The sequence below is a fragment of the Folsomia candida genome, unplaced genomic scaffold (assembly GCF_002217175.1).
Source record: "Folsomia candida strain VU population unplaced genomic scaffold, ASM221717v1 Fcan01_Sc046, whole genome shotgun sequence".
NCBI lineage: Eukaryota > Metazoa > Arthropoda > Collembola > Entomobryomorpha > Isotomidae > Folsomia > Folsomia candida.
Window position 1 is genome coordinate 361,681 of NW_019091238.1, and position 21,755 is coordinate 383,435.

A 21,755-nucleotide genomic window follows, 5' to 3' on the forward strand; every position below is an offset into this window, starting at 1 on the left:
TGTATGTGTAAAGTTTCGGCCAAATCGAAGTGTCAATTCTTGAAGTGATTACCGAAAATTCGCCTTATTAAAAAATTTACTTCTTCTAAAACATCGTACAGAAGTGTGCAAGATATTAAAATGTTCATATCGAGTTGAGTTATCGATAATAAATAAAGCGTTTTTTTATAAAATAAAGGCCTACATACCATTATTATTTATTGCCCGAAACACCACACATTAATATAAATAAATAAAATGGTTAAATTCAATCGAGATGAAAATCTCTATTACAAGTATTATTCTTATCAAGTAAATATTTCGAAATTTATTTGGATCAAATTCTCCTTAGTTCTTACAGATCTTCAAAATTAAAAACCCCATACGGATCATATTTGTCAAACGTGGCGCTGGCCCTTTCAAAATCCCGCCCCAACTCTCTAGTAAGAGCTACATCCTTAAACTCATCCTCCACCATGTGCTTCATCCCATCTAGCACTTGGCCCATACACTCGGGCTCTTCTCCTTCAGGGGTGAGTACTTCAACCCAGATCGTTTTAGCATAGTCGGGATGTCCCTCATCCCCTCTAGCCATGGAGAGGGCGGGGGCCTCATGGTGCACTCCATCATCAATCGGGGTCACTCTGATCAACAGTTTGCTCCCTGGGCTACATTTATCTGCAAACTTTTCCCTATAAATGGCCTCGATTCGGTCCTTAATAAGGGTAACCTTATCCTCACTCGTTATCAAGGTTAAATGATGCATGGAGCTAAATCCTGCGGAGGTGTCGACGTGTCTATTTCGCATTTCGTAAGCTTCTGGGTATACATAAATGGTGGCCGAGATTATGAAAGTTCGTCCTTCGTGGCCTCCTAAAAGGGGGGAGATTTCAGCGGCAGAAGTGTTCCGAGCTAGAGTCATCATCTCATATTTCCCTGAGGTGGGGTTATACCCGATAAAATTCAGTTCCATAATGAGGTTCGAAATCGTTCCACTCGTCCCGGCGGAGGTATCCCCATGACCCCCGGTGCCAGCCAGAAGACCCCCCATCGTTACGTTGTGAATGTTTGGAACGGAAAAGAGGCCCAGTTGGTGATCAGCCAGCGAGGACAGCAATTCCCCTGAATAGAAAAATACATAATTAATGGGGGGAGGTTACGCAGTAAATTCGGAGGGAAATAAATTTGAAAATTTTAGTATTTAAAGGAGTTAAACATTATGTAATCCCAGTTTGGTCGTTGAATCGGAGATTCTTTTGGTAAAATTTAAAAAATACAAAATACATTTGTTATCAAATATTTCATTGCATTAATCTACGAACGGGTCTTCGCAATTTTTAATTTTAATTATGGTCGGAAAATTTCAAAATAAAAAAAGTCTCTAATTCAAGTGACCAAATTGTAGAAAAATTCTCAAGTAGATGCAAAATATTCCAGAACCTGCAAACATTTCTGATGGGCACAAAAACCAAGATAAATTGTTACCATTTTCGTATATTTACCTACCTAAGGTAGCGCCAGATTCGAATTTAACCGTACTCTCTGCTCTATTGACATTAATTTTAGTCGCAAATTCCATCGGAGAAACCATCAGGATACGGCTTCGGGCCCCTCTTCTTCTTTCAACGATCGCTTCCTTCTTTCAAAATGGCGTTTCCCCCTAACAAAAACCTTGGTGTTTTCTTCTGCCGCCCAGTTTACGAGGTCTAAGACATTTCCCCAACTTTTAGGAAGGGCTTTGCATAACTCTGTAACTTCGCCAGTAACGGGATGTTTCTCAAGGGATATTTCTGTTGCCACACCATCCACAAATTTTGGTGGAGGACATTCAAGCCCATTCGTAACTGAGAGGGCTAGATAACAAAAACTTAAAAATTGTGTTTTAAAAAAATCTAAATGTGTTTTAATAAAACTTACCAATGCCCAATGACAACACGGTAATAAGGCAATGATGCACAGCCATTATGTCTGCATTACTTTCAAATAATGACAAGAAAAAAGTTCCATTTAAATGAAAAAATTAATTAAAAAACACTTATTGCAATTATCCCCTTAATGGGCAATTAGGGAAATCCAATTTCTTAAAGCATGCAACAGTTAAAAGTTTGGAATATTTGTTGTAATCTGCATATTTAAATAAATAATTTCATAAGTGTTTTTTAATTAATTTTCAACTTAAAAAGAACTTATTTTTCGTCGTTATTTGAAAGTCATACATAATGGGGAAACACTATCCACGAATAATTTGAGTTCATGAGAAATTAGTAATGGATGATTTTGTGTGAATGATCGTGGTTGAGTTTTGGGGATTATTACAATGGGGACAGAGAGGTTAATATTATTAACAATATGACGATGAGTTTTATTTATTGTGGTAAAATCAATACACAACGTCTGCTTATATTAGTCACTTAATTATTTCTTGGGGTAATTTAATACATAATTTAATTTGAAGTTCCTTTCCCAATTTGCGACAAGTTGAGACATGAGTCACAATCTTGTGCAGAGTGTGCAGAATTAAAACTTTTCTCGAAAAATACCGTAATTTTCTTTCGTTTTTAAGACAATTTGTTTATTCCTCCAATAGCAACAATCGAGCCGTATTCTTAGCACAAAAGCATATGATTACGAGTGGAGTCGAACTGTCGATAAAATTAGTGCCAAACTTAATTTTTAAAGGATGACACGATTTCGCCATCCTACTTTTATCGCGTCCTAAGAGCAGGACGCACTTTTTCGAACGCTTATGTATCAACCCTCCAACTCTTCCCAGGACTAAAATTGTGAGCCCTGTCTCGACTGCAAATAGGGGAAATACAGCATTTCGCAATTCTTCGAATATTCCAGAGTTTATCGATACGGTCAAATAAGTTCCGAGCACGTTACAGGAAATTGCATAGAGTAGAATGGCTGGTAGAATTAGTCCCCGGAAGAGAAAATTTAATCGAGAAGTTAATATTTTCAGTCCTCTGTATAACCGGAAGTGTTCCTGTATACTGAGTTGTCGACCCTTGATGGACCTGTGAATTACAGGATTGGGATGACTTTAGTACATAAACTTACAGAGATTGTATATGTATAAGGGGACGTTCATAAATTATGTGTGTAAATGTGAGAGAGGGGAAGTATAAGGTCCCCTTGCATCGTGCATATTTGACACAGTTTAAGTGGGGGAGAGTATTCAGATTTATAAAATTGCGACTTTTGCGTTACATAATTTATGAACGGCCCCAAATACACGGACGCAATGTTGAATATCTAAGAATGCTAAACTAATATGGTCAAAAAATAATCTGGGCTGAACATGGTTTGCGCCTCCATTGCAGAATAAAATATATACCTTGTCAAAGCTGATAAAAATGCGGCAATAAAGATCAGCATGCCAAAAAATATTTGGACCACCATAATACAAAATATGTTTGTAATTATCATGAAATCCCATCCCTGGAGGAGTAGAAGGGCCACGTGTATGATTGTTTTCACTATCCGGCACGAATTTGTACTAGTCCTAACCAACGAGCCCAGGTAAGGAGCGTGGGTGGGGTCATACAACGCGAAAACGGTTACTGCCGCAGGAACTGCGATGGACGATATGACAGCCGAGATGTGACATATTTCGAGGCAGAATTTCCATATGGGAGGAACTTCTGTAATACATAGTCAAGAAAACAAAGTATCGCTTTAGAAGTTACAAGTATTCATTTAGGAAAAACATTTACCTACTGGTTTCTGTTCCTTAAAAATTGGGAAAGCTATTTTGAAACACATTGTGCGAACTTATACATTTTTAAAGCTACATAATTTTCAAAATCTCTGGATGTTTTTGGAATGAAAAAGCTCAATAAAAATATTTATCTCTGAAAAGTTACTTACTGAGTTTCGCGACAAAGTAAATCTCACAACATTTTTGTTCTGTATTTTTAATCGCAACATAAATTTGATAAAATAATTTGAATGGCGTTGTTCTGTAGTATTGATTTTGCTACATTTTTACGAATTACTCGGTCGATTAGAATCTCTACATATTTCGCGAGATATAAAAAAAATAAAAAAAACATCTTCTACAAATGTCTTGATAATGAATGGCAGATAGCATTCGAAATATTGACAAATAAATCAAAACTTTTTCTACGAGTTTCCAGTATAACTCCGTGTAATCCAATTATAAAAAAAATATGAACTCACCTAATTTTTTGAATAACCCAGCCTCCATTTTTAGCTGGATATTGAGCAGAGAAATATAATTCAATGGGCGTAACAATAACGGAACCACGACACACATGCCCGTCGTAAATGCAGAGATGAACATGAGTATAAAAATCTTATGGGAAATTCCATCCACTGGGAGGAAAACCAATGTGTACCCTCCATTCAGCACGATTCCACCCGTTGTGGCAAAAACTAGGAATATTTTCAAGTTAAGAAAACGTGAAGCCTTTCGAACCGGTTGGAATTCAGAGAGGTCAGAATTGTAGCAAGCCAGATCTAATCCAAACAGCGAGAGGGAGTTTAGTTGAACTTTTACGTATCGAATGCTTCTAGAAAAGAGCATTTTTTCCTTTAATTTTTTGAACTCATGGGAATAAACAAGTGCATGGAACGAAAGGAATAAGATAAATATTCACAAGTGGGGTTAAGAACAGAATGGACGCCAATTTTCACAAAAAGTCAATACTACCGAGAGAAATATTGTCCACTCAATAATTATCTATGTATGAGGATGGGAGGACAGGAATCAGCCTTCTTTCAAATTATTGAGTTATTGCATGTGCTGACGGAAAAGGTTGAGTGTCGAGTTGTGTTATGTATTAAATATAGCCAGTTCCTTGAACAACATCGTATCTACGTATGTACATACACTCATAAATAGAATAATTTTGACCAAAGATTTCTGCCTACCGAGGGACTTCTTCACATCTTTTTAGCCCGAGTCAGGGCTTATGGAACCGTCATGTCTGTCTGTCCGTCCGTCTGTCCGTTCGCACGATAACGTTAGAACGCATTGACCGATCGACTTGAAACTTTGCACACACTTAGAACATGCCAAATTAGGAATCAAGTTCGAAGATGAGCAAAATCGGTCCAGTGGTTGACCGGTGGGGGTCATAGGTCGGGTGGGGTCAAATATCAAAATCGTCGTAGAAAGCTGAAATTTGCTAATGGCTTCTAATACACAAAAATTCATTCAAGTTGGAAAAATTTTCATCTTGAGGGACCCTATGGGGTGACCCATACTGGTTTTTCAAAATCGCCATATCGAGCTGAAATTTGGTAGAGAGGTTGCCAATGGGTCCTATTGGAAGAATATGAAATGAAATTGATAAAATTCTTATCTAGAGCCACCCTATGGGGTGACCCATACCGTTTTTTAAAAGTCGTGAATACCATCTGAAATTTGGTATGTGGGCTAAAAACCACTTCTTGATAGCACATATAGCTTGTTAAAGATGCCCACTAAGGAGGTTCGCATTATTACGTCGGTCAATTCGGAGAAAAATCTAGAAACGGGCTAGGAGTCAAGGAGTCAGGACCCTGTCCCTGACTCGGGCTATATGAAGTTTGCACTGCAGGTTTTTTGCTGTAATAATTACCTCTCCCTTAATGTAGGTATACGTTGGGTGGGCGGGTACTAAAATCGAGAATGCTTGATGACGTAATATGTAACTTTCTCTACCGGTTTTATCATAATTTATCACCCAAAGGTTCGGAGAAAGACTAAATCCTCCACTGTCAACGCTTATGTAGGTAATACATAAAAATATCACCAACGCGTTTGTCACTTTTCGTATTAATTGTCCCATATGCATTTCGAGTGGCATAGTATCTTGGTAATAAGGCTTTCCCCAAATTATTAAGAGTGTGAAGCTATTGACACAATAATTATTCTTCGTATTTATTAACACGCCCCCGCAGGTGCAAATTATTGGCTTCCAGAACATCTCCCCAAGCAGTGGTGGGGATACCACGTTAATTACATATTTTGTAAATGTTAGGGGCGGTTTAATGCATGTGCTTAGAATAGAATTCTATTTATTCGTGGACAATATACATATGTAGTAGACAATATACACAATATGTATGTAGTATTGACATTGACAACAAAATTGTCCAATTTTACAGGATACCCCACAAATGTGCAACTGAAAGTACATGTCTAGTGCCGTTCGCACAATGAGCTTTAATGTAATCCACTTCCCGATAAAGCAGCGTCCTCGCGATGGGATGCAGTTGGGAACGTCCTGATTTGGACTAAATATTTGAATCTAGGATAGTTAACCCGACTGACCTGAAGAATCGTTAAAATTTTCGGGGAAATATTTATGACTGCACTTCTCAAATAGTACCGAAGTTATGGTATCCAAGGAAACGAGGTCCATTAAATTCCTTGGCTCGTAAAAGAGACTGGACCGAATTGACACAAGCTCGTAGCGGACGCCCAATAAATATGACACATAAATACTCAAACATGCGAAAATTAAATATACGTTTTGATAATATCTGGTAACAGGAGTTAACAAAATGTTTTTTGTTTCCGAAGGCATCCAACCATCGATATGCGTTAAGATCCAATCAGTTAGATTGGCACCTTCCCTATAAAATTCAACTGTTTGTTTATCTTTGCACATTAAATCTTGAAAAGTTGTCTGGACATTTGTCCCTAGGAGTGGGGAATTTAGGTCGGTGATCATTAGCCCACTGTAGCAGTTGGTTAGTATTACAACCATCAGAATCCATCCACTAACCACAATTCGGAAGAATTCTTGCTTTTCTAGCCGCCCCGGGATGTGTGTAGCTTCATCGAAAATATTTGATAAAATAAACCACCAAGGTGAAAAGTGCTTAACGTTTTTTAACTTTTGATACAAGCCGAGTGAAATAAAGACGGAGACAATGGCAATACAAAATCCTCCCCAAACGGCCGGTTGAAACGGGACTAGATCAAACTTGAACGATATAAATGACTCCGACTTACAAGTTATAAACTGGTAGCCGTGAAATTTATATACCAATTGTCGCATAGCTCTCCAATATGGATTGTACGTGGTAGACAAAGTGGTAACAATTTTTTGTACACGTAGAGTCGCACCATATTTGAGGTTCGAGTTGCAAAGGAAACCTATATTGACTTTTCGAAAAACAATTCCGATTACGCGTTGGTACATAGAATCAATATACCTATTTTCATTCCTTTCGTACGTCCGAAGTTGGGTTGCGACGTTGCCACGTTCCCTTTCGCTCGCTCGCTCCCTCTATCTTCCTGATGAACATATTCCTGATGAACATATTCACCTTAATCTTTTTTTAAAGAATTTATATAACCACGCTATCGTTTCGCTAATTAAAATTATTAAGATCATGGTATATCATGCCTTGCCTACATAGATATGCCTTGACATTTACAGATGCCAGTAGGCACGTAGTCAGAATTCGAATACTTTGTGTAATAAGGCCTCAGCCACATATGCGTTTTTTGCTGCGTGATGCGGCATTTTTTGATGTTGATGTTGATTTCCACATCATCCACATCAAAAAATGCAAAATCGTTCATATTTGCGTCATTTTTTTGCTGCATCATTTTAACGCCACATCTAAGATGCGGCAGTTTTTCACACTGCATTAATTTTGTCAAATGTGAATAGTTTTGCAACTCTTTCACAATATTCTCAACTCAATGGCATACGCACTTGGTGGGAAACTTAAGCTATACACATGAAAATTTTCACTTCTAGTCAAATCTTCAAGGCAATTAATAATTTTAATTAAAGAACGTCCGGGAATGAATGGGAATGGTCTGAAAATGTGGTCATAAAATCACAATGAGTTATCGGAATTTTAAACTTTTTGCATATGTATAATACCAAATACGTACCTACATAATTTAATTAATAGCTAAGGCCGCCACACCCCCGTTGGCGACTAGTTCGATTTTCTTGCGAAGATTTTTCATTAAATTTTTTCCCGAAGTTTTTGCCACTTCCGAGGTGATTTTCTTCCATCGTCCTTTGAATTTTCGAAAGGTGTCAGGCACATCTTGAAGCCGGGAGTATACTGACTTAGAACGTGCCCAGAATTTTTCGATTGGGCGGAGTTGGGGTACATTAGGTGGGTTGATATCTTTTGGTACGAAATCAATATTTTTCTTTCTGAGGTACTCGGTCACTTTCTTTGCATAGTGACAAGTGGCGAGGTCAGGCCAAAACAAAACTTTATCATTTTTGTGAAACCTATTAATAAATGCTTCCAATCCAGCCTTGACGCAATTTTTCAGATAAATATCTTGATTGATATTCCCTTCGAGAACTACCGGGTCTGATACATGTCCGTGACTGGAGATGCATTGCCAAATGCAATATTTCTTTGGAAATTTGTCTTTTTTTCGTACTTTTTCTTCATAAGCCACTTCAGAGGGATCCGAGCTATGAAAAAAATGACGCCCTGGAAGGTTTGAAGGGTCAACCGGAACATACGTTTCGTCACCCAGGATCACTACTTTTCCACGCATTTTCTTCAACAATTTTTGACAGCAATCCTTGATCCGACTTTCTTGTACGGGCTTGTAATTTGGTGCAGGTTTTTTGGTCCTTGCTTTGATTCCTAATTTATGGACCTTAATTTCCCCCAGGTAGCTTTTGGAAATTTTGACTTTCCTGGCAGCTACAGCTACTGACGTTGATGGCTTGGTTTTGAAAATTTTTTCAATTCTATTTTTCACTCGAGTGGTCGCTAGCTTCGCCGGACGACCAGCTGGCTTCTTGAATTGCACATTTTCGGAATCCTTGAACTTTTTTATGTAGGAATACACATTTGAACTTGGAATTCCTTCCTGCTTAAAAAAGTTCCAGGTCACCTTGGAGTCTCGGTTGGCTGTCGTGTTGTAGAACTCCATCACTCGTTTTGCTAACAGCTCCCTTTCAAACAAGCTTCTTCTACCCTTATCCATTTTTGAAATTTAAGAGTGATATACCAAATTGACCCTAATGAAGTGGGCTTTCAGAAATTTAAATTATTATAGTTCGCGGGTTTATTGATTTGTCAATATACTCGCTAGAGCGCGCATTCCCATTCATTCCCGGACGTTCTTTATTTCAAGTCTTAAGTGCCAAAAAATAGAAAAATATTTTAAAATTAGATACATCAGCATACATACATAAATGTGTCCTCATCCGTCCTCATCATGTGTTTAAATCCTGCCGACAGGATGTGCAAGAGAATATAACAAGTGTGCATGTCGTCTAAAAATCTACACGTACAATCGTCTAATATCAAGGGAGGCAATTAATGTGCCTGGAAGATGCAGCGTGTGACTTGCCAACTAATGGTGCTCTATTGGTACTCATAAATTGTGTGTAACTTATCAGCAGTAACGTCCGCGGTTGTGATAAAAGTGCTACATTTAGATGTTTGTACCACAATACGTCGTGGTCGTCATCCAAGCTTCCTCAAGTATGGGATCAGGTCGACCTGAAGTGATTTCAAGAAACTCCAAGCTCCAATAAGCATGGTGACAAATGAATCAATTGAAGATAAGTATAATCGATATAAATTTGTATTTGAATTAAATATAATTGTCAATCTTCTTAATATCGTTGTACTGTTTAACAGGTCGAGAGTGTCATTTGGGCAGAAGCGGTCTCCACTGCAATATCGTGCTATTTGAAAACGCCACAATCCCATTACTCAGCAATCAATTTATAGTTGACAGCAAATGTAATATAATTGAGTCGACTCAAATAATATCATAATAATATTCGTTAAGTTTGCTTTAGTAAATTCAATGTGAACATATTTGTCTTCGAAATTCAAAATAAAAAGTGCTTTTGTATCCGACATGGGATGTTTGTTACTTTTTTTCATTTTGATTTCCTTCATTTACTTGTTCGCTTCAGCTTTTATGTCGACATAATAAATCCAAAGATTGAAAAAGAAATTTTTGAAAACTATTTTGGCTAGTTATAGTGCATATTCATCAAAATCAATGAAAAACAAGCGAACTAACGTTTTTAAACAGATTTTATAACGATTTGACTAAAAGATGCACAATATTCTACTTTGCTGCTTCTCTGGGAGAAGCCGCAAGATTTTGAGATGCGCAGGAGGAAAATGAGTTGCGGCAGTAATTTGATGTTGCTGCAAAATTATATGTGAACAGGCGAGCAGCAAAAGATGCGACAGCAAAAACTGCGCGCAGCAAAAGTTTTGCTGCCGCATTTTTTGGCGCAAATGTGAACGATGGTGATGCGTGATGTGGCATCAAAAAATGCCGCATCACGCAGCAAAAAACGCATATGTGGCTGGGCCCTAAAAGACCTTACTGCTGGTTTTTACATGGACACACATCTACACGAAATTAAAGTTAAAATTATCCAGCCTTGTGTCAACTACCATTTATTATTTAACGGAAATGCAAAGCAGGAACGTGTGCGAGTTGCGTGCATGACCTTTCATGCTTTTTGACCATTTAAAATATTGATAACTACCTACATATGCACATCAATGGCCGTGCAAGCCGTGCGGACATCTGGGGACATTAACATTGCAGGGTAGGGGAAGGATGTGTTTATATAACGTGGGCAGCTGATGGGGACATCGATTAACAGTTTTAGACATTGTCCCTCTGTTCACACACTTCCGCGGCCACCGTATACCAGGACCTCCGAGGACGAGGGAAATATAAACATATTACTTCTGGTTTCATTTCAAATTTAATGCATTGTACAATGTACATTCCACTCCACTTATACTATTTGGATCTTAGCTCTAAAATTCTTCATTTTATTTGCTACAAATATGATTATTTATCCCTTGTTATTCTTAGTAGCATTTTTACCTCCACAAATTTTCACAACAGGGATGTCATCCCACATAAAAAAGTCATGGCTAAACTTTCCCACCAATGATGAGATCCTCGTATTTATTCGACACTCGAACCACTCCCGTCTCCACGCGAAGATATATTTTGCAGTTCAACAACATCAAATGTCTGGGTTTGTTCTAACAAATGATTATAATCCAAATCTGTACAAATTTAAGGCCACAAGTCAAAAGTACATTGTGGCCAAGTGTGTCGCCATTATTTCACAACTTGACATATCCTTGCGGTCAAAGTCCTTGTGCAATGTTGTCGGACTGCAGCAGATTTCGTCACATTGCGGTGAAAAATCGACCCTAATTTTGTCCGTGGCTTCCTCCCAAAGCGATATGGTCAAGCCCTTAGAAACAAAGCAATTGATTCCACCATTTATAATTCAGTCATCATTCAGGATTCTTATAATTACTCATTCTGCCGCTACGAGTGGTTATTTGGAATGGAATATATTAGCCGATTCTGCAAATGATAAGGCGAAGCAACTCGGGGTTCGCCTTAGTTCTGGGGACACCCTTTTCACCATAATTCCAAATCCAGACCAATTACATACCTGCATTGATTCCATATGGATTCTTGAATCAGACCAATATTGCAGTTTTCTCATCTCACTTACACAAATATTAGGACACAAACTTAACTTTACGTCAGTCTATGGTATCTCGCATGAAAGCTTTCGTGACGGGTATATCCGACACCACAAGTTTATTACGGATCCGGAATCGGTAGAGATGAATTCTCTTCATTTCATCCAAGCTTCGGGATATCATGTGGTATTTTGTGAAAATGGGAAGACCGCTGATTGGGAAAAATCCTTCTATTTTCAATTGAAAACATGGACTCAACCACTCCATTTGTGGGTTTGGTTGACAATCTTTTTCTCCTTGATTTTTGTGGCAGTGATACATGCAGTTTTGCTGAAAAGAACTTTTGCAAAAAGTTTATTTACAAGTTTTAGAATGATGGTAAAACAAGAGAACGATGGTTATCAAGGTGGAGGAAAAGTTCTCGTAATGTTTTCGATTTCCTCGTTTTTCCTTGCCGTGATGTACGAGTTTACTTGTGCAGAGTTTACTTGTTCTATATTAGTACCAGCCCCGTCGTATGTACCGGCCTCGTTACGTGAGTAAATACAGAATGGCTACACTGTAAATAAAAATGAGTAAAATTTACTCAATGTTGAGTACGATTTACTCAAGGTTGAGTAAAATTTACTCAAGGTTGAGTAAAATTTACTCAAGGTTGAGTAAAATTTACTCAAGGTTGAGTAAAATTTACTCAAGGTTGAGTAGAAAGGAGGATAACACAACCAAACGAAAAAAATTGTCCAACATTGTGCAAAATTTATCCACTCGTTGGCAAAATTGTACACAATGTTTGACAAATTTTGCGCATGGTTGGACACACACAATTTACCTTTTGGTTGTATCATCCGTTTTACGCAACTTTGAGTAAATTTTACTCATTTTTACTTAAAGTGTACTTTTAAATAAGTAATTAAATTTTAATTGATAATACAATATTTTCCACAGCTGAACTGATCAACCTCAACTATAAAATCGTCGTACCCAAGGATGCCGACCCTGTCCGGCATAGACTTCCAGAGCTTCAGCGACGCAAGATTTTTCAAACTAGTCATGCCGTCCTAAGATCATATTTCGTTGTCGTACCTCGTCTCGAGAACGCGGAGTCGCTATTCTTAAATAAAACAGAGAATCACGCCTTCATGGGCGTTTATATTCGAGGGTTGGATAAAAGCAATAAAAATGGTTTGAGCGGTTACATCGACAAGATTCGGCATCAGACAGGCAAACTTTGCCACCAATTTGAGGAACATTTCGCTGAAACGATGCTCTTCTGGGTGGTCGTTAACCCTCTGAGACATGCTATAATTAAAAATATTAAGTGGTTGGAGGCATTTGGAATTCCTGCCTTGTTTCGAAAGTATTACGCTTTGTGTAATGAAAGACGCGTGAGAGGGTTACACAAAAACGTGGAAGAATCGGAGACAGAGAATACTGTTTTTGTTGGCTTGAAACATTTAATGCCATTAAAAGTGTTATTTCTACTAGCTTTTTGTTCGGAACTTGTAATGTGGTTGGTTTTGGAGAGAATATGCAAGCATAGGAAGAATATATGAATCAATTTCGGAGCAGCCGAACCCTTGATGCTAGAGGGTTGTAATTTCTACACGATTTTTATATGAAAGTTAGATGAGTATCACAAGGAAATTACCCGTGTTCCGGGTGCAAGTAACCACCTCCAAGAAATAACCGCAAGAAACTGGTTTCTTGCAAATATTTTTACCCGCAAGAAATGCAAAGTGCAAGAAACTCCTTCCCGCCTCCATAGCGCTGTGTTTCTTGCACTTTCTTGCATTTCTTGCACCTTGCATTTCTTGCATTTCTTGCTTTGCAGTGCAAAAAATGAGAAAAACCCGCAAGAAACGAAACACTGGAAATTACTGAGACATTACTGAGAATTACTGAGACTCACATAGTGTCGACGGCGGAACCCCTTGAATGTGCGGCTATTCAATTTTGAATATTCTGTTCGAGCTTGCTTCATCAAGCTAAGAAAAACGATATTTTGCGCGCCATATTTTAACTGACGCGGAGAACGACACCCACTAAGCGTGTGGTTGTTAAGGTTCTAATCTTCTGGTGGGACTAGCCTCAGCGTGTGTCTCATCAAATATTCTGCTTCCGAACACTGATTTAATCCAAACTTAGAAATCGACGGGGGAAACTATTCATCGAAGCAAGAATGGCTTTCGATTTTTGCCTACACGACAGAATGTGGAAAGTTCTAAGCAAGCGAGGAGTAAGCTCCAAGTACTTGAGAGTCTTTACGTCAATATATAATAATGTAAGTGGACAAGTTCTCACTCCTAATGAGCTAACAGATTCCTTCCAACTTTAAAAATTTGTGCATGATCCCTGGGTGGCACAAGGTCTGTAATTGGTGAGCACCGTGGAAGAAAGTTAAGTTAAATGTATTTGCTCCAAATATTTTATTACTTTCCTGGTGAAAATTACTTTTAAGCATTCATAGTTAATAACATGACAATCAATGCAATGGGAATTGGAATCAATTCATTGGAATCAATGCAATGGGAATGGATTAATGCAGTATAAACAATTTTAAATTTTTATTAACTTAAACGGCCCGGGGTTTTCCTCCAAATTTTGAAATGTGTTCATTGATGAGGAATATATGTAGCCCACTTATTTTTAATTAGATACTGGAACATTCTTCCTTGTATAGAAATTCGTAAGGTTGGCTTCGTTTAAAACAAACATACTTATTTCCTGTTAAGCTATTAAAAGTGCACACTTAATTGCTAATAAAATCAATGCTATCGTCATAAGTAGTTTAATTCGATGGAAATTTGAACACATTTATGAACTGGTAAAAGTGACGCAAGGTTCTAAAAATAAGTATTTGTATTAAAAGCATGTGAAGAAGTAAGAGGCGTTCATTCGTTTAGGACGGCGCACTGGCGCACATATTTATTTTGTTTCAAGATAGGCGATAAAGTGGCAAAGGCGATCGCAAGGCGGGAATTTCATCGCTTCGTACAGTCGTACTCAATTACAAATTAGTGTGTGTTCGTTGTCATGCATTAAATGTGAGTGTGATCCTTGAACGGTGCATTTTAATGAGTGGCTTTCGCAAGTGCTGAAAAGGACGTTCTTAAATTATGTAACGGGAGATGGAGATAAAAGCTGCTATGATATTGTGCATTTTTCACATATGTTAAAGGTGGAGGGGGAGCGGGTTAGGAAATCGTGAATTCTTCATTGGATAATAAATGAACGTCAACTTAACTATACAAACATACTTGGTTGATTACATTTTTATTTTTATTATAATTTACTCACGTTACTCTTCTAGTGTTATGATTACATATTTCAAGGAGCAGAACTCAGTGTTAGTATAGCACTGTACAGTTACACATTACGCACATCGAGACAGATATCATAAATTATTAGATATGTAAGATTGGACTTCGTTTACATTCGTTGTATCCTTGCCATGCTTTTGATGCATCCTTTCACCATCAAGTTCCTGAATTTTTAAAATTATTTTCTGAGACTATGAAATTGAATTTTGAAATTCTGTCCAGTGCTTAGACCTGTTTAATGAGAGGTTCATGAAATTTTGCAATTATCAAGAGTCAATTCTACGGAGCGACCAATTGTATATAACTGATTCAATATATGTATGCTGACCTCTATGGAAAGCAGAAGTAGTAGATAAAAATAACACTTTGAGGAGCATACACATGTATTCACTTTTTGAATATTTTTGAAGAACTTATAACCACGATATCATTTCGCCAATTAAAATTATTAAGACCGCACCGTAGTCAGAATTCCGGAATACTTTGTGTAATAAAAAACCTTGCTGCTGGTTTCATGTATGTACATAAATATATACAAGTAATAAAGGCAAAAATTAAAACCCAGCCTTTTGTCAAATACCATTTATTATTTAACGGAAATGCAAAGCAGCAACGTGTGTCGAGGTGCCTGACATTTCATGTTTTTTGTCAATTTAAAATTTAATATAGGTCATTCAAATATAGAATTGTGTTCGCAGAGAAACCCCCTCCCTCGTCTTGCGTGACATGATTTATGGACGTCCCATTATTTTGGTTGGGTGGATTTGGGTGGGGGTAGAATTATAAATGCCGTCGATATGAGAACACGATTATCGTCTGCCTTTCATATCGAATAAACCAACCACTAATCCTAAAGTAGATACAAATTGATATATTTGAATTAATATATATGTATTCAAATTGTCTTTTTCTCATGCTTAATTCAATATTGTTTTTCAAGAAAACTGTTTATTGTAAGGCGACTTAAACAAATATGTGTGCATCATAAATCACTACTTCTTAATCTACATATTGAGCTGCTTACATAAATTTAGTATGCAATTTAAAAGTTTAAAACCAAATTTTGAAACAATTACTGCTTTGTATAAAAACATTGACTGTATCTCATTCCAATAAGTAATGTTAAACAAATTCTCCTTCTTTTTAAAAAATAATCATTTCAGTCAACCAAGAAGATACGAATAAGTACGGCACAGGGTGGTTAAAATGACACGTTACAATGGGAAAAATTCGCAAATTTCCATTAGTAATTCGAAATTTTGCTTCTGCAATTAAGCATTTTAATAATTTAGTCATTAGTTTTCCATAGATTTGACAGTAATTAACAAAATTATCAATCCCAAATTTTGTAACTATTGGAGATTTAGGGACTTTCCACTTAGCAAAATTTTCCCTTGCAGCGTGACATTTAAGCCACCCTGTACATACAGGGTGGTTTAAATGTCAGGCTACAATGGAAAATTTTTCAATGAGAAAAATTCGTAAATTTCCATTAGTTACGAATTTGGTATTGAGATTTTTATTAATTTTTATCAAAACTGATGACAAAATTTTTCAAATATTGAATTTCAGAGGAAAAATTTCGGCAACTAATGGAGATTTGCGATTTTTTCCCATTGAAAAATTTTCCATTGTAGGCTGACTTTTAAACCACCCTGTATATAAATGATTAATAATTTCTTCTAAAATGTCAACCACTCCTTCGGTATTAATTTGATCCATTGGTCAGAAATCATGGCAGATTCTAGAGAACTCTTGGCCAGAAAATTGTACCATGTAGCACCACAGCAAATCACTACCATGGGACTGACTGCACTAATTACACTAATTTCCTGACTGCCATCGTAAATCTCATTTTTGCAAACAATAATATTCGCGTCCGCCTTTCGGCTGTTGTATTCTGTTGTAATTAACACCTTTCTCGCGTCCATATCAAAATCGATGTAAATACATGGAGTGTCCCGAATAACTTAAGAACTTCGGGGAAGAATCGGAAATTTGGTAACACTGTTTGAGTTTAAAACGTTCAGGCACAGCCGGTGTTGAGGGGACAGACCAACTAACCGTCGATAAGCTCCTCACTAGAAATTGCCGAGTACGAATGCGGTGTATGAATTAAAACTCTTTCTCGTGACTTGATTCTTGCGATTCGTCCCTTAAAATCAAAGCTGGAACTAGTAAAGTCAATTACATTTACTTTACCACTTTATTTAATTAGAATCAATTAATTTGTTGGAACATAAATTTTACAACTTGTCATGACCAACTCAAATCCAAGAATAACTCATAAAAAATATTCACTCACACAAGAGAAAGAAATAGTGGCCCAAACCCAAAAAAGAAGTGGAAAACTCAAAATTACGGGGCTAAGAGACACTCAGTTACAATACAAATAAAATATGCATTTTCATACAACTACAAAGCATAATTACTTATGAAACCATATACTAAATTCAACATCCTCCACCTTTTCTTTCGTGAGGAAACGAACAAAAGAAAACCAGATAATTTTACAAACACATACATGAGTTAATACTGTAACTTAAGACACTAATTCACTGGTCTTCTCACTTTACGTCCAAATCGAGTAACAATCTCCGGCTCAGTTTCTTTCAACTTTTCCCGTGTCGACTCCTTGTCCAACTTTTCCCGTGTCGACTCCTTGTCCAATTTAGCAGTCTTCGTCACCTCTGGCGTCACTGCTGGCAACTCCCTCGATGATGAGATCTCCAATGGATAAAGACGCTGAACGGGTCGCAGGAACATTCCTCCCATAGTCTTCACTTTCGCCACCCGGGCTTGATCCTTTCCGAGGAACTCCACAATTCTTCCCATCGGCCAATCCAAACGCTTCTTATTATCCGCACCGATGAGAACCAGATCCCCAACTTCCAAATTATGTTCTTTCTTCATCTTGCCTTTATGGACCAAAAGCGCAAGATATTCCTTTCGGAATCGATTACGTAGTTGTACTCGCAACATCTTCAGTTTTGCATACTGCCTCCTCAGACCAGTCCCATCCAATACCGCTACTTCTGGAAATTCCGTCACGGTTATATCTTGAATAAACATAGCCGGCGTTAGAGGGATGAGGTCGTCTTGATCCTCATTTACAAAGGTTAAGGGTCGTCCGTTCACGACAGCTTCCACTTCACACAGACAGGTAAAAAGCTGCTCGTAGTTGTGAGCAGGGGCGACAGCATGTATAATTCCTTCATTACGGAAAAAGGTTTGCAGTTCTTCTCCAATGAATTCGCCACCACTATCGGTTTTAAACTTCTTTATATTGCAACCAGTTTGGTTTTTGAAGAAGCGGAAGAAGTGGATGATGGCACGACCTGCATCAGATTTCTTCTTTAAAAATGTTACGTAGCGAAAACCCGTTCTGTCATCTTTCAGCACCATGAAGTATTCTTCTCCATCAATGGACCTAACGGGGATGCGACCTGACAAATCAGCGTGAATTACTTCTCTAGGAGCAGTTGTACGTTTGGGTTGAGCAGGAAATGGGAGTTTTGTTGCTTTTCCCATGCAGCAGTCATGGCATTCGATATGTTCATCCTTCAATTCTGCAGCATTAATTCCCAGGACGGCTCCTTTTTGGACCGATTGACGAATGAACTCCATATTAATATGGCCCAACCTCCTGTGCCACACTTGAGTAGACATTGCTTTGTGTTGTTGGGGTATAAAAAGCATGATGTACACGTTTTCTTGCATGATGGCTTGTGGACCAAGTTTTCCTTTCTTGTAAAACTTGGTTCTTCTGTTCTCCTTAATGATGCGGTAGCCTTGCTTATCCATAACACCTTCACTGAAGAGATTTGCAGCATTGGGGATATGCATCACATCATGGAGAGCAAAAGACACCCATTCGCGATTAATCCATGCGTCCACTTCAACGGTTCCAATTCCCACAGCCATGACTTGACTGCCGTCTGTCTGGTTGATGGGGATGGGAGGAGACAGCTTTTCATATATTGTATACCACTCTCGATGACCAGTAAAGTGATTACTGGCTCCACTATCGCAGATCCACAGGTCGGAGGGGTTGACCTTAAGTGACTGCGTCATGTGAGAACGACAGTCAGGGACGTCGTCGTCATCGTTCCCACGGTTGTTTTTATTGTGGTGATTCTTGTTGCGCTGTCCGCCGCCGCCGCCACCGCCACCACCACCGCCTTGGTTGTTGCGATGATTACCGTTCTTCTGCCCCCCATTCTGTCCTTCATCCTTCGCCTTTTGTCGACACTCCCTCTCCCAGTGACCGGGTTTACCACAGAAGTTACAGTTTCCCTTTCGTTTGGGTGCTTTTTCATTCTTCTTCTTTCCTCCGTTGTGACGATGCTGCTCCTTCCCAGCAGCAAAAGCAACATTTTGGGTATTTGTGTCTCCATCGCCTGATGCTGAAGCAGCTTTCTCCCTCTCCATTGATTCCAGTTTTTTCAATCTCATGTGAAGATTCTCTCTGGTCTTGTCAGTCTGCGAAACAGAATCCCAAGCCAAAATAAAATTTTCATACTTGGACGGGAGTGCAGTTAGGACTCTCGAGATAATGGATGAATCTGCTTGCGCCACCCCCAATGATGCGAGGGCTGTGGCCAATTTCTCGATTTCCTCCATCCCCTCAACTGGAGATTGGTCCTCCTTCATCTTCAAACCAAAGAATTTTGATTGGGTCTCCTCTTTGTTGAGAGAAGATGAATCGTCGTACATCTTTTTCAATTTGTCCCAAATTTCCTTTGCAGTTGAATGGGAGCTGACGTGGACGATCTGCCTATCATCCAACAGAGGTAGGATACACCCCCTAGCCATCGTATCTTCCTTCGCCCACTTAGCTTTTTCAGTATCAGATGCCGATGACCAAGGTTTTGTAGTCGTACCTGAACACTGACCCCACAGTTCGGCCGCCTCCAACGCCGTGCTTACTTCGAGTTTCCAGCGGGGGTAGTTCTCTCCGTTGAGGGGTTTGATGTGTGACGTCTCGATGCGAGTCATGCTCACAGGATGTGTTTCGAATTTGTGTTATTACTTACAATCAAATTGTTTGGCGATTCACGTGTCCTCACAGTTTCACTCTTCAATCGTAAAAATGTAATGTGGTGTTGTTTGTCCTCACAATTAAAAATGTGGAATAACTTTGTCCTCACACTTAAATATGTGGATTCACTTTGTCCTCACACTTCACTCGTAAAAATGAAATGTGGATAACTCACTTTACACTTAGAAATGTAGATTACACGAAGATTTTTAGGAAGAGAGTCTCATCTCAACTTCCCCGTAGCTTGTGAGTGAGGATAAACTTTACGTTTTTACTTGACTAATGCCCACAAGGAGCATATCCAACCTCTCTCACCGAAACACAAATCAGAAATCTCAATTTGTCTCTTTCATCCCAGCACAGTAACCACGAATTGTTACCATGTACGATTTTGGATCGTGCTGGATAAGAATAATTACGTCGTGTAAAAGCAGAAGTTGTACATTGTACAAAAATTAAAATTGGAATGAATTTATTATACAAAAGTTCATCTATTAAATAAACTTATCAACGGATATAAGTATTAATAACATTGATCAGGGCAAAGTGTAATAAACCGTTACAACGCATGTAACCAAGGGGTGAAAGCAGTGTATTGTCCGTCAACCTGAAAATCATGTTGTTTTTGTCCGTTCAAAATTTGTTGAAATTTACATGTCTGACGTGTTTTCAACAATTCTGATGTATCCAATTTAACAGTTGATGAACTTGCTGCGACCTTCAAGTGAACTTTTGTGACCTATGAGGTCAAAAAGGAGGTCACCATTGAATTCGGGGTTAAATTTAAGTGCAAATTGATATGCATATGCCCTATGACCTTCAAATGACCTTTGAGGTCAAAATGGAGGTCACCATTGAATTCCTAGTTGAAAAATGGTTAAAATTATGTGTCACATGCCAAAACTGAAATGTGACACTTTTTCGTCACTTTTCGTCACTATGACGACGTCATCGTCACAGGTGACGACCAATGTCAAAATGACATGAATTTTCGAATTCCTCGTTGAAAAATAGTTAAAAATGATGTGTCACATGCCAAAACTGAAATGTGACACTTTTTCGTCACTTTTCGTCACCGTGACGACGTCATCGTCACAGGTGACGACGTCATCGTCACAGGTGACGATGTCACAGTGTCCATCTTCGAACTCGTCCTGTCAATTGACGTTAGGAGTTAACGTTCAAAATTTCAAGTCTCTATGTCTTTCCGTTCAGAAGTTATTGGACCAACGGACAGACGGACAGACAGACGGACAGACGGACAGACAGACAGACAGACGGACATAACGATCTTATAAAGGGCTTTCACCCCTTAATAACCTAGTTGGATTGCAAAGCGATAGAGAATTGTCGCAATTATTAGCTGACTAATTAATATTAAAGAATGGAAACAGAGAGTTTGTTAGCTCCTTGGCCTGGAATCTTTTTGCTTAATCTGCTGACACTACATTCTTATGTAACTGAAAATTCTCTTTTCCATAAAACTCACATACCAATATGGCCCAAAGGTTTTCTGTCGGATTTGAACACACACTATTTATTGGCCAATCCAGAAGACCAGCTTTTTTGTGGAAAAAGTACCTCCGGGTGAGCCTCAAGAAATGAAAATGTATGTTACCTTGGTCACAAACTCCATTTCGCTATTCCATTTTGAGTACCGCCTTCACTAGAAGTTTGTGAACCAGATTGCCACGTCAAGAAGGATCTATTGCACTTGGGATTCACAGGATATTGCCCTGACCCTAAAACCAAACGGTGGGCAAATCATGACCCATGCACCACCACGATTATTTGACATTTAGAGCCTTAGTTACTTCTCCTAACGGTTACGCAGAATGGTCGAGTTACAATTAAAATTTTCATTTTGAAATCACTGGGGTCCCAAGTCCAGGAAAAAAGAATCAAATTCAATAATTCATGGAAAGCGTGTTTCTCACCTGAATTAAGAGCTTTTTTCGCACTTT

At 38.4% G+C, this 21,755-nt stretch overlaps 2 protein-coding genes across 2 annotated transcripts; both read right to left on the reverse strand.

Moving 5' to 3' along the window:
- Positions 1 to 326: 326 nt before the first annotated feature.
- Positions 327 to 1,941, reverse strand: LOC118433281. Its single transcript, XM_035845057.1, has 3 exons — positions 1,897 to 1,941; positions 1,486 to 1,832; positions 327 to 1,101 (listed from the first exon to the last, which is right to left on the reverse strand). The coding sequence occupies exons 2-3, from the start codon at positions 1,568 to 1,570 to the stop codon at positions 335 to 337; spliced, it is 852 nt and encodes a 283-aa protein (XP_035700950.1). The 5' UTR covers positions 1,571 to 1,832; positions 1,897 to 1,941; the 3' UTR covers positions 327 to 334.
- Positions 1,942 to 2,441: 500 nt separating this feature from the next.
- Positions 2,442 to 4,590, reverse strand: LOC118433286. Its single transcript, XM_035845068.1, has 3 exons — positions 4,165 to 4,590; positions 3,320 to 3,626; positions 2,442 to 2,999 (listed from the first exon to the last, which is right to left on the reverse strand). Exons 1-3 carry the CDS (start codon positions 4,529 to 4,531, stop codon positions 2,552 to 2,554), a joined length of 1,122 nt encoding a protein of 373 aa, XP_035700961.1. The 5' UTR covers positions 4,532 to 4,590; the 3' UTR covers positions 2,442 to 2,551.
- Between the last annotated feature and the right edge of the window lie 17,165 nt (positions 4,591 to 21,755).